General features: G+C 37.4%; 1 protein-coding gene across 1 annotated transcript; it reads right to left on the bottom strand.

Annotated features, from left to right (window-relative positions):
• Window positions 1-665: 665 nt before the first annotated feature.
• On the bottom strand, window positions 666-9,250 carry EPCAM (epithelial cell adhesion molecule). Its single transcript, XM_070734715.1, has 9 exons — window positions 8,819-9,250; window positions 6,751-6,858; window positions 6,393-6,636; window positions 5,623-5,688; window positions 4,535-4,595; window positions 4,343-4,444; window positions 4,028-4,219; window positions 2,448-2,489; window positions 666-1,088 (listed from the first exon to the last, which is right to left on the bottom strand). Exons 1-9 carry the CDS (start codon window positions 8,889-8,891, stop codon window positions 1,047-1,049), a joined length of 930 nt encoding a protein of 309 aa, XP_070590816.1. The 5' UTR covers window positions 8,892-9,250; the 3' UTR covers window positions 666-1,046.
• Window positions 9,251-12,336: the final 3,086 nt, after the last annotated feature.

Here is a 12,336-nt window from a genome sequence, read left to right as displayed (position 1 = left end):
CAGCATAAGCCCTGACATACGGTTTCTGTATCATAGAAAAAATATTCTTAAAGAGTTTAATAATTAACAAAGAATACTGTAGTCGCAGCTTTTGCCAACCCTATATAACATGCTGTTGTTAACCTTTATACTTGCCTGGATGCTTATCTTTTGAAGAGGTACAACCACTTTCCATATAGGCAAATAAAGTAGGAGACTACCAGTTCTCGTTTTGTCGCATCTGGGCATTTTGCACTTCCTGTAGGGTGGATGCTTCCTACGTTTAGCGCTTCATAAGGTAGTTGATTTACACTAATGCCATTGGGGCTTCCTGAGCATTTGGGCAAGACTAGGTGAAGCTAGCAGCTGCCTCCCAAAAAGTCAGGATGGCACTCTTGGTTGATAAAAGAAGGTAAGAAAACTCAGCTTAGGTCAAAAAGGGCTGTGGAGTGCAGAGAGCCGAAAAAGCAAAGTGGAGCGATAGATGGGGAGCTGCAACTCCACTGCCATCATAAGTGCAGGCGGATTGCAAAGTGCCAAATTTTGATCATGTAGTCATGAGGTTGCTGCATTGGCTGTAACTATGGGCACAGATCGTTAAGTCCTTTCATTCAAATCTGTCAAGCAATTGTAAATCGAGGACTCTCTGTATTTGGAAATCTTAATACCAAGAAAGAACTGGTATATACATTTCAAACTTTATTAAAATCCACCGTGTGTAAAAAAATGATTAAATTTGAATATATACAAACATACACTCTTGTATTCAAAAGATTTACCTGGCAGCCTAGAAATACAAATTAACAGGTACTTCAACAAACTTTTAAGACAACCAAGAGGACATTACTAAGTTACATCAAAAATAGTGACAAAGGAATGCCACTTATCTGTTTAGACTAATTACGACTTTTAATAGAATCTTTATAGCTTCAAAATGCAGTAAAATGCCAGTTTAACAAAAAGATTGCTTAAAGATTCAGACATATTTTACAAAGTAGCAGTCCATCATATTCTCTTGTCAAATTTCATTCATTTATCAATCTTCCTTTCATTTCATGTTACAGATGTTATGAGTTTAGTTCTCTGCGCATTTCATTCATTTCCTTTACCTGAAGACAAAAAAAGTTATTTCTTAATGAGTTTCTTTTTAAACAATTTCTGCCAGTAGAAAGAATACTAATCTGTCTCCGATGTGGACAACTTTTTCTATGCCATAATTGTGCAAACAAATATGAATACATACCATCTTCAATTTTACATTAAGTATATGCAATTTAACTCATGTTTGCAAACCCAGTCTGAGTAAAAAAACACAGATTTTATGACTGCTAAAGTAATGGTTCCACCTCAGAATTCTGTCACACCATTTTTCACTACAAAAAAACTTTCACAAGTTAATCATATTAAACATTCTCCCAATGTTTAAAAATTTGAATAGTTATACACATGCCTGTAAACCTATGCAGTAATGAAACACTGGATATTTATTATGTGAATTGGATCACTGTTACTGAAATATTCTAAGCTATTAAAGCTAGTTTATATCTTTACAGTAGTCTACAACCTATAACCATTTATTCAGTGACTGTTTGAAATTATAATACTGCAAAACAAAGGTACTTATGACCACGACTAAAGTTATAGCTGTTGCAGTGCCCCCATTAGCACATGATTGTGTTTGGCATCTGGGTGTTTGGCAACTTGTCTTCACTTATAACAGGTTGCAAAGCACCCGGAGATCAGGTGATTGTCATATGCAATACTTCCTGGCAGCTCCCCCAGAAGTCAATTGGGAGCACAGCAGTTACAGCAATATGCCAGGAAGGCTCCCTTTCTGAAGAGGGACTAAAAAAGGATCCATGCCAAAATCTAAGTACTATTTTCAGTTTTCAAGTAGAGAAGCGAGTCTGTTTACCTGTGGACTGAAAATCCCCCTCCAAGTTAAAATCCAAGTGATATTTTCATCCAAAAAGTGAAGAGACTCTCTCCACAAAGTGGCTGGAAGTCTTGCCTGGATTTCAGCCTGAAGGATTTGCAAGTCACTTTGCTCAAGGCCCAAAAATCTGAGCAAGATTCTTCCTCCAACTTGCATGCAGCTTGCACTGAGCCCATTAGGGGCCCCTCCACCTTGTGGCACCCTGTGGTCTTTATGTGGCACTCTGTCCGATTAACAACCAGTAAGATCACTTAACTATGACTGGAATCATTGCTGGAATGTCAGTCACTGTGTGAACAACTGAGATTCCAGGGGTCTTAAGTCAAGAACTATTTGTAATTACTGTAAATACCCTATTTTCCCCAAAATAAGACATGCTCTGATAATAAGCCCAATTGGGCTTTTGAGTGCATGGCAATAAGGCCAAGCACTTATTTCAGGGCTCAAAATTTTGGGGGGGAAACACCATATATATTACATTTGTATCATAGTTTAACAAATTAAAAAGACAAATTTCTATTTAAATAGTTACCTCAGCTTTTTCATACTTGCCGCTCTTTCTTCGGGTAAATATCTGCATGGAGAAAACGAAAACAGCTCAGGTATTTTTCTATTCCAACACATTCAAGAATCCAATTTAACAGAACACATACAATAATCCAGAAACTACTGATGCTTATTATCCATATTACCTATCAGTTACCTATAAAACCATTCCTTATTATTCCTGAAACGTGCAGTCTTCACCTCACTTGTTTGTGCTATTACAAGCTAATACTATGTGCAACAGATTTTCCCTTAAAGCCTTTGCTAACTTTGAAGAGTGGGAACAGATCTGAATCTTTGGAGCACTAGCTCTATTAGTCAGTGTAGGCTAAGAGAAGGATCGTCTAGTGATTTCTAGATGTTCTGAACTCCCACTGAGGTAGTTTAAATGTTTCATAGATAAATTGTTAGTTCAGCAGTCAGGAATAATTTTACGAAATACTGAGGACATCAGATTCCCTGAACCTTTTATGGGGAGTACTGAACCAGAAAGATCAATTGTAATATAAAATCTGTTAAAATAAATAAGAATATATAAGGCTAAAATAAAATTACACATTGCATAAATACCCCATCCATCCCAATGTTATAAAGAATAATGGCATATGAATAAAGAGTATTTTTTGCTGATGGCACTTTAAGTAGATGTTTGTTTGTTGATTGAGTGATTGGATTATCAATCCAATCAAATTTATCATATGCCACCCTTCCCCGATGACTTGGGGTTCCAGTCCCCTGGATAGCTCCTATAGTTTTAGCTTCTATGGCAGGTATGGTTATATGACTAACAAAGAGTAACACCATAAGACACAGAATTGTAGTAAACACTTTTTAAAACTTATCATAAATTTATCTTACTTTTTTTTTTTGTCCAGACCATTACTTTCAAACATTACCACCCATAAGAATGCCATACAGGTAGTCCTCGGCTTACAATTATTCATTTAGTGACTGTTCAAGGTTACAAGAGCCCTGAAAAAAATGGCTTTTAACCATTTTTCACACCTATGACCATTGTAGCATCCCATGGTCATGTGATCAAAATTTGAATGCTTGGAAACTGGTTAATATTAATGGCGAATGCAGTGTTCCACGGTCATGTGATCCCTTTTTATGACCTTCTGGCAAGCAAAGTCAATGGACAAGCCAGATTCATTTAACCACCACGTTACTAACTTAACTGCAATGATTCATTTAACTGTAGCAAAATAAGATAAAATGGGGAAAAGTTCATTTAACAACTGTTTGGCTTAGCAACATAAATTTTGGCTTCAGTTGTGGCTATAAATTTAAGGATTATCTGTATTAATTTTAGATGTAATAAATGATATCTAATAGCCAACATACATATCAAGTTTCTTCCACCAATATCTATAGAGGTGAAAAAGTAAATGACACACCTGGGAGTTTTAGAGAGTCTTAAGTAGTTATTCTATTTCTTTTGTTGCTAATCTTCAATTTTAAAGTTCAAGAGTTGTCTTAAATAGTAAGTTCAATGTTTATCCACTTTAAGATACTTTTTATTTGAACATCAGAATTAAGATCTTCTAAATAAGAAAAACATACCAGAACAAGAATACCAGCCACTATTGCCAGGACTACAACCACAATTACAGCAATAACTCCAGGAGTCAAACGTTTCATTGTAAATTCTGGCATTTTCTCATCAACATAATATATTACTGTGTTCTCAAGTTTAAGAGGTTTTTCTGCAACATTCTGGTCATATCCAGAAGTAACAATTGGGTCCCCTTTGACCTGAAAGACCAGGAACATGAATTATTTAGTCTTTTTAAAAAAAATACAAACTGAAATACAGTACAGCACAAATTCATGCCAATAATTCAATTTTACTTTACTTTAAAAGCTCCACATACTTACATCTTTCTCAAAATAATATGCTACATCAGCTATATCCACATCAGTATTTCCTTTTTCTGAAGCATTTTGTTTGAGATCGACAAAAATGAAAGGTTTGTCATACTAAAAATAAAAAGTAAAATTTATATGCTACCATGAAAGATAACCCAAAGTAATCTTCCCATGAAAATATCCAATAACTGTTATACGTACCTTAACGCTTATATGCTTTTTATCCAAAAGGTAACGCATCTTAAAGTTTTCCTCAATAGCACTGGGAATTAAGAAATTAGAAACTCTAAAAGATCTTTATGACACAATTTAATACTGAAACCCACAAAAATCCCTCCATCACTTTCCCCTTATGAAAATTAGTGGAATAGTAGTTTTGAGCAACTTGCTGGTTATTTTATACTTCAATACGTGAACCAGAATGATAATAAAATTAGCATAAATAGTTTATTTGGTCATGTTTTGTCTATTTCTTTGCGAGGTTAAGTAAGTGAGACAGGAAAAGGGTATACAGTATCTGAACCCAGCTTATTCTATGGTTTAGAATAAGCTGGGTTGAACGAAAGACAGACACTATCTAATTACAGTGATACCTCTACTTAAGAACTTAATTCGTTCCGTGACCAGGTTCTTAAGTAGAAAAGTTTGTAAGTAGAAGCAATTTTTCCCATAGGAATCAATGTAAAAACAAATATTACCCATTAGGAAAGAAATAAAAGCTCAGAATTTGGGTGGGAGGAGAAGGAGGAGGAAGAAGAGGAGGACAGTCGCTGCCGAAGGAAGAAGGTGAAGTGAGGGGAATTTTAAAAAATCCAAAACTTTAAGGTTTTAAAAAAAAAGAGGGACTCTGAGGCAGCGAAGAGGAGCATGCACCTCCCATCTGGACTCCCAAAGCCTCCTTAACTACCACCAAAAGGCTCCTCTGGCAGCCCAGAAAAGCCTGAGATAGCCGGGATTAAAGGGAGAATGGCCTTCGTGCCACTCTCAAATTTCCTGGGAAATTTTTCCAGGCCCGAGTTTTTAAGTAGAAAATGGTTCTTGAGAAGAGGCAAAAAAATCTTGAACACCCAGTTCTTATCTAGAAAAGTTAAGTAGAGGCATTCTTAGGTAGAGGTACCACTGTATATATTTCTTATGATCTCGTTTTGGTTTAAGACATCATAATCTTGCATTTAGGAATAATGCACATCAGATTGTACCAAACTTTTTTTTCCCAACTATGTTGTGAAAATCATTTCATCTATTAAATTGCTACACTTAAGATGACAGTGATAATTACCAAGACATACCTTTCAATAGAATTTTGGTCTGAGCCTGTATTACTGTCAAGATATTTTGCTTCAATAATAATCCAGCTAAAAGTAAAATATAAAACATTTTGTATGATTACTCTGAATATTAATCACAAGGTTAAGAAATAAGACACTCAACTTGTGCATTTTTAATTTTTGGTCTTGATTTGTTAATGATACTTGTCAGTATAAACTATTAAAATGTTACTACCATATTTTTCAGAGTATAAGGCGTACAGTACTTCTTTTCCTCCTAAAAATGGCTGAAAATTTGGGCCCTTCTTATATTCTGAATCTAGTCCCACCTACTCGCCCCTACCCTTTGGCCTTTGCGTGTCCTCTTCCTAGATGCAAAGATTGCTACTGACAATGGCTTATGTTTTTGAACTCTGTGTTGCATTTTCAGCCTCTAAATGCTCACAGTGCCCAAAATGGCTCCCCAAAACAGCTGCTGCCTTCTCTTACCCATTCCCCACTTTGCCTGCTTTAGTTACTGGAGCTCTCTTTGAGGATCAGCTGTGCTTTTGAAGCATAGCCCCACCTATCCCCAACCTCAAACCAGCAAGCGAACAAATGTGTTGAAGCTGACCAGGCTAAGGACTAGCCAGATGAATACCTGGTAGGCAGAATTCTGCCCCCCCCAAACCCCCCACCCTCTAAGGTGTGTCTTATACTCCAAAAAATGATAATTGATGTTTTAATCTTAAAATAGATTGGTGCAACATATAGATCTCAAAATAAATTCAATTTTAAATCAGAAGGTTTACCTTGTCCTTACTACTTCTTGGCATGTAATATTTTTATCACTCTTGTCAGTTCTTCGTACTCCAGCACTGTTCACACACCAGCAAGTCTTTTCTTCATTGCACTGTTTAGGTTTGAATTTGCCGTTTTTATCACATTCTGGATCATATATGCCATCATTGTCTACATATGCATGTTCTGGTCGGTCGCTTCTACCAGATTTTAAGCCAGCCACTTCTGCTTTCATCAATAGGCATTTTGAAGTCACTAAAATATAATCAAAACAGTAAAGAGTAACTGGATCATGTTAACTTAAAATATAATAATTTTGTCAGATAGCAATGGAAAGTGTAGTGGAATTTGTTCAGTTCTTATACTTACATGTCTGACAGTTCACTGTGATATCAAATCCAATTGATTTACACTGGCATGCACCACCAATCGCAGAACAATTTGTTGTCCGCTTGTTCATGTCACATCTACATACACCTGCAATATTCAAACCAAATTATTACAAAATAGCCCTTTGTATTCTGCACCAAATAGATAACTATTTCTATCTTTTGTAGTAGATATCTGTGAAATTATCCTACTTCAGGAAGATTCAACATAATTACAATATGGAATTCTGACTCTGTAATAGCTAATGCCATATCTGAAATGTTCTCTATATTGCAATTCCATAGATTCTTGAGTTGGCTTTAAAGCAGAGCATGTATCCTCTTACTAATATTCTACATCAGTGTTTCCCAATCTTGGCAATTTGAAGTTGTCTGGACTTCAATTCCCAGAATTTCCCAGCCAGCATTTGCTGGCTGGGGAATTCTGGATGTTGAAGTCCAGATGTCTTCAAATTACCAAGCTTGGGAAACACTGTTCCAGATAACATTATTATATAATGTTCATCATTATAGATATCTTACAATAATAAACTCACAGGAAAACATACAAGAAACATTAATTTTGATGTTATTTCAGTTTAAAATATAATTCCAATTCAAATAATTGATCTCCGGGATTGCCAAAGCTGCTACTTTTAACATTTATTCTGTAGACCTCTTCTGAAGAGTAACTGTTATCTACACACTACAGACTATAAATTCAGAGCCCTGATTCTGTTAAAAATAAACTAATATAGTATAGGTAAACCTCAAATGTACAATATATTTTTCCCATTAAAGCAGTACTAAAAAAAAAACCCTAGCTGTAAACTCCCAAGTACTGTATCTCCACCCACTTCAGTGAAAAAAATTACCTGGGAAGCAAAGTACATTTTAGTGTTTAACAGGCATTAGCAGTCTTACTTCCTTTTAAAACCAGTGTTTAATTTCCTGACAATCAGCTCTAGAAAATATACTCTAGAAAACTACATTAATTTTAGACATATATGAAACCAAAACTATCCTGTTACAATTTGGAAAGAACTTGTGTATGATCAAATAAAAATGAGAAGAAAATCCCAAAATAAGGGGGGGGGGGAGCAATGGTGGTTTCTATAGGTTAGCTTCCAGTCATAAAACAAAGGATAAAGTTTTATCTCTTTTATATAAACATTCCCTTTGTTATAAATCCCTTAGATTTATAACTATGTAATCACAACCACGCTTTCCCAACTATGCAAAAGCGCGGCCCATTTAACTACAATAGTCTGCTCTGGCCCAGAAGTGAGAATTGTTTTTATTGTTTTACTGGATTATGCAATTTTGATTGTATTTTAACGCTATTGTATTTATTCCACTTGTTAGCCGCTCTGAGTCTGCCTTAGACTGAACGGCATATAAATATAATAAATAAATAAATAAATTTTAATTGTTGTATACAGTATTTGTTAATTATTGTACTGCCGCCCAGAGTCCGTCAAGAGTTGGGCGGCCTATAAATTCAATTAAACTTTAAATTTTCTTCTGGGAGATTTTGTGACTTCACGATTTAGCCTGTAAGCCTAATAATTCTCTGCTTTATCTAAGCATTAACCGGACAAATCCAAGTTTAGGCTAAGTTTATGAATTAAAATTTCTTCAAACTGTTCTAATTTTTAAAATGATTCAGGACAAAAAGTTTCCATCCCTCGAAGAAAAGCGATCCTGGAAAAGTTTCGTGCCGAAGAAAAAAGTCTGGGAACTCCACATCGACCTGCCCTCCAGGGACGGTTGGAGCTGCCCCAGCGCCATGGCTCCTCCACAGGGCGTTGGCTCCCCGCGTCCGCCTCCAACTCTCCGCCTGCTTCTAACTGGCTCCAGCCCGCCTCAGAAGTCGCGGCCGAGAAAGCCCGGTCACCTCCGGTTCCTATCCCACCGACATGAAAGCAACCAGCCCCTTTCTCCACGTGAAGGCCCGTCGAAACCTCCAAGAGGCGCCATTTTGTGCGGCGTTCCCCTTCCCCCGAAGAGCGTTGCCCCTCGCGCGCATTGAAAAAAGTCGGGAAACTCCCGCCGAGGAGAAGACAAACCTTGGCTCAGCGCCGTAGTGGCGAGCGCCAAAAGCACTCCCAGAAGGAAAGCGGCCCTAGAAGGGAATCCCATCTCCGCGCGATGTCAGGTAGAAGGCAGGTAGAGGGCAACGCAAATAAGGTGCGGCGGCCGACGCTCCGGTCTTCTTGTGTCTTCGCTTCCCCCTTTTCTCTCAAGCTGCTCAGCAAGTTCCGCAAGAAAGCTGAACTCCTCTCGGCCAGCCGCGCCCGCCTCCTCGGGTTACACCTGGTTTCCCACGCACGCACTTCGCCTCAGCACCTGCACCGCTCTTATTCCCTCAATACTTCCGCTTCTCCGAAGGTGAACCTGCGCGTCTCGTTGGCTCCGGGCTTTTATAGCTCACGGCGCCACCTGCACGAAACTGGGAGCGGCCGGCAGGCGGGCTTCGTGCAGCGGAACGACGAGGACTCACCTGCGCGCCCAATTTGCCATATATAGAGTTTTCCGGGAGAGAGAGGTTGCGGGAAGGAGGTGGGACAATGTTGTAATGTTTCGAGGACAGTTTGTGAGGTAACAATAGGCGAGGCGGTTTGAATATTCCAAAACGCCTTACCAACCATCGGGGAGATTGGTTCCATACTGGTTTGCTTGGTTTTCCCCAAAAAGATTTTTTTTTTTTTACCATTCTTGAGAGAACTATCTACCAATTTGTTTAGAATCTAAATTTACAGCGAAGACCATAGGAAACAAACAGACGAATCCATTTAGTGAAGAATACTGTCGTTTTATTATTATTAGTAGTAGTATAATTATAGTTTATTATTAATAATAAAGCGAATAGAATGATTGTTTTATGGGTTTTGGGTTTTAGATTTTTAATTAATTAATTGGATCCAACATATTGTATATTATTTATTATATGTTGTGAGCCGCCTGGAGTTCTCGGAGAGGGGCGGCATAGAAATTAATCAATCGAATAAATAAATAAATAAATAAAAGTATTATTATTATTATTATTATTATTATTATTATTATTATTATTATTATTATGTTTGGTTTTATTTTTTTATTATTCTTATATGCCACCCAACTCCCAAAGGACTCTGGGCGGCTGGCTTCCAACAAAGTTTGTATGATTTCTTTTATTCGTTGATTTACTTTCTTCTAGTTCTCTGCAAAGTCAGCTTCCAACCAATTTTGTGCTTCATTCTGTGACCATCCTAATATTAATTATAGGCATAGAGAAAGGAAATTGTATTATTCCATTTGACATCTAATGTCTTGCTTTGAAACAAGCTTTCAAAGAAATGAATTTTTTGTCAGCTAGTAATAGTTTCCCATACAGGAAATTGTTCACAAAGAGATGTTACACTTGTTTCCTAATTAATATTTGGTGTACTATCTTCATGTTGTCATTAGATAAATTGGTCCAAAAAGTATGGTATATATTTTCAGATATATACAGTATGTAGGCTTATTTGCAGTACTTGTACAGATAATCATGGGAATCATAACATTAGGAAATGCTAAGGCACAAATGAATTGGTTCTACTGCTTTGCTTCAACACTGTAATGAATCTTCAGCATATGATATATCGCAAAGTAGTATTGAGAGAACTAGTAAGAAATGATAAAAGAAAACAATAGGACAGTGTTGTACATACTCCTGGTCAGTTGGAGAATGATGAAGATATTGAGAACTCGGATTCAGATAGTGTTTATGAATTAGTGGGGGCCCTGGGGTTACAGATAGTAGAATAGGTGGGAGGCCAGCCACAGGATGGGGCTATGAGTTCAGGATCTAGCGAGGGAGAATCAGACGCTCGCTGGGTTAACCCTAAATTCAGAAGGGCCCAAAAACGTAGAGAACAGGTGTCTGAAGAAGATATTAAGGAGAGGAATGGGTTAAATATTGTAGTGATGTATTTGGCACGTCAGGGGGTCAGTGGGGAAGAAGGGTGGAGTTTCAACGTTGCCGAAGAGAAGTGGAGGTTTTTCTTGCCGCTCTTAAGTAAGCAAAAGAATTCAGTGTTGATTAACAGTCAGAGCTGCTGTTTTAGAAATCATGCTGTTAGGAAAATAAATCTTGTTAAGTGGAGAAGGAGAAGGAATGTGAGAAATGCAGTTAAGGGAGATAACGGACCAACAGATAATTGCCTGTATGAAATGTGTTTGAATTCCAGAAGAGCAGAGAAATAAATGGAGTTTCTTTATTCATGAAATAATGCATTTAATAAGAGTTATTTGTAATTGCTAAATTTCTACCAGAAACCAGAACAGGACAGTAGGGCAGGGATGGTAGGCACAATGGTGCGCTTATACAAGCTCCTTACAAATCTCTTAGAAAAGGGGAGAGGTCAACTGTAGACAATCTGAGGTTAAAGATTTTGGGGTTCAGAGAAAAAACCACAGAGTCAGGTAATGCATTCCAGTCGTTGATAATTCTATTGCTGAAGTCGTATTTTCTGAAATCTAGTTTGGAGCGGTTTACGTTAATTTTGAATCTATTACGTGCTATTTAAGGTCAATTCGCAGATGATAGTTATAGATAGTTAACAATTCTTAGAATAATATAAAAGCATTAGTTTAGAAAACCCCATTAAAACACATATATTCTCACAATCATTCCTCATTCATTCTCCAATTCCAAGCTTGGCATGATTAGGAAGGGAATCGGAAATAAGTCAGTAAGTGTTGTATTGCCTCTGTACAAATGGATGGTGAGACCACACTTGGAGTACTGTGTACAGTTCTGGTCACCTCACCTCAAGAAGGATATAATGGAACTAGAAAAGGTGCAAAAAAGGGCAACAAGTATGATCAAAGAAATGGAGCATCTCCCTTATGAAACCAGATTGCAACATCTTGGTTTCTTCAGCCTTGAAAGACAATGTTTAAGGGGTGACTTAATTGGAGTGTATAAAATCATGCATGGGATAGAAAAGGTGAATAGAGAAAAAATATTTTCTCTATCACACAATACTAGGATGAGGGGGCACTCCCTAAAGCTCATAGGTAAGAAAGTGAGGACAAATAAAGGGAAATATTTCTTCACCCAGAGGGTCGCTGGTTTATGGAATTCACTTCCAGAAGAGGTCGTTACATCTCTCAGCCTTGATAGCTTCAAAGCAGGATTAGACAGATTCATGGATGCTGAGTCTATCCGTGGTTATTGAAAAGGATGTCCATGTGCCGCCTCTATGTTGGTTGAGGCAGGCAGGATTCCCTTGAGTACCATTTATTGGGGGTCAAGGGAAAGGGAAGGTTTTGCCTTCTCTTTCTGCTCAAGATCCCCATGTACAATTGGTGGGCCACTGTATGACACAGAATGCAGGACTCAATGGGCTTTGGCCTGATTCAGCATGGCTCTTCTTATGTTCGTATGTTCTTATGCCTTTGGGTAGTATCTCAGTCAATCAATCAATTTTAGATGTGGCAAAGGCATAGTTCCATACATTTTAGATTTTCACAATGCTGAGCTTAAACAAAATCTTGCTCAAATAGTTTCTCATACAAATTAATAATAAAAGCAACACAAAACCAGCAATGACTTATC

The sequence above is a fragment of the Erythrolamprus reginae genome, chromosome 1 (genome assembly GCF_031021105.1).
Source record: "Erythrolamprus reginae isolate rEryReg1 chromosome 1, rEryReg1.hap1, whole genome shotgun sequence".
Lineage (NCBI taxonomy): Eukaryota > Metazoa > Chordata > Lepidosauria > Squamata > Dipsadidae > Erythrolamprus > Erythrolamprus reginae.
The sequence above is the reverse complement of the archived record's forward strand: the minus strand, read 5'-3'. Positions and strand labels throughout refer to the sequence as shown.

Excerpts from the sequence above, each read along its gene's own strand:
- EPCAM (XM_070734715.1), bottom strand. The coding sequence starts at position 8,891 with ATGGGATTCCCTTCTAGGGCCGCTTTCCTTCTGGGAGTGCTTTTGGCG. Across the intron at positions 4,445-4,534 it reads AAAAGCATATAAGCGTTAAG|TATGACAAACCTTTCATTTT; the intron begins GTACGTATAACA and ends TTTTATTTTTAG. Across the intron at positions 2,490-4,027 it reads TGGCTGGTATTCTTGTTCTG|ATATTTACCCGAAGAAAGAG; the intron begins GTATGTTTTTCT and ends TTCTCCATGCAG.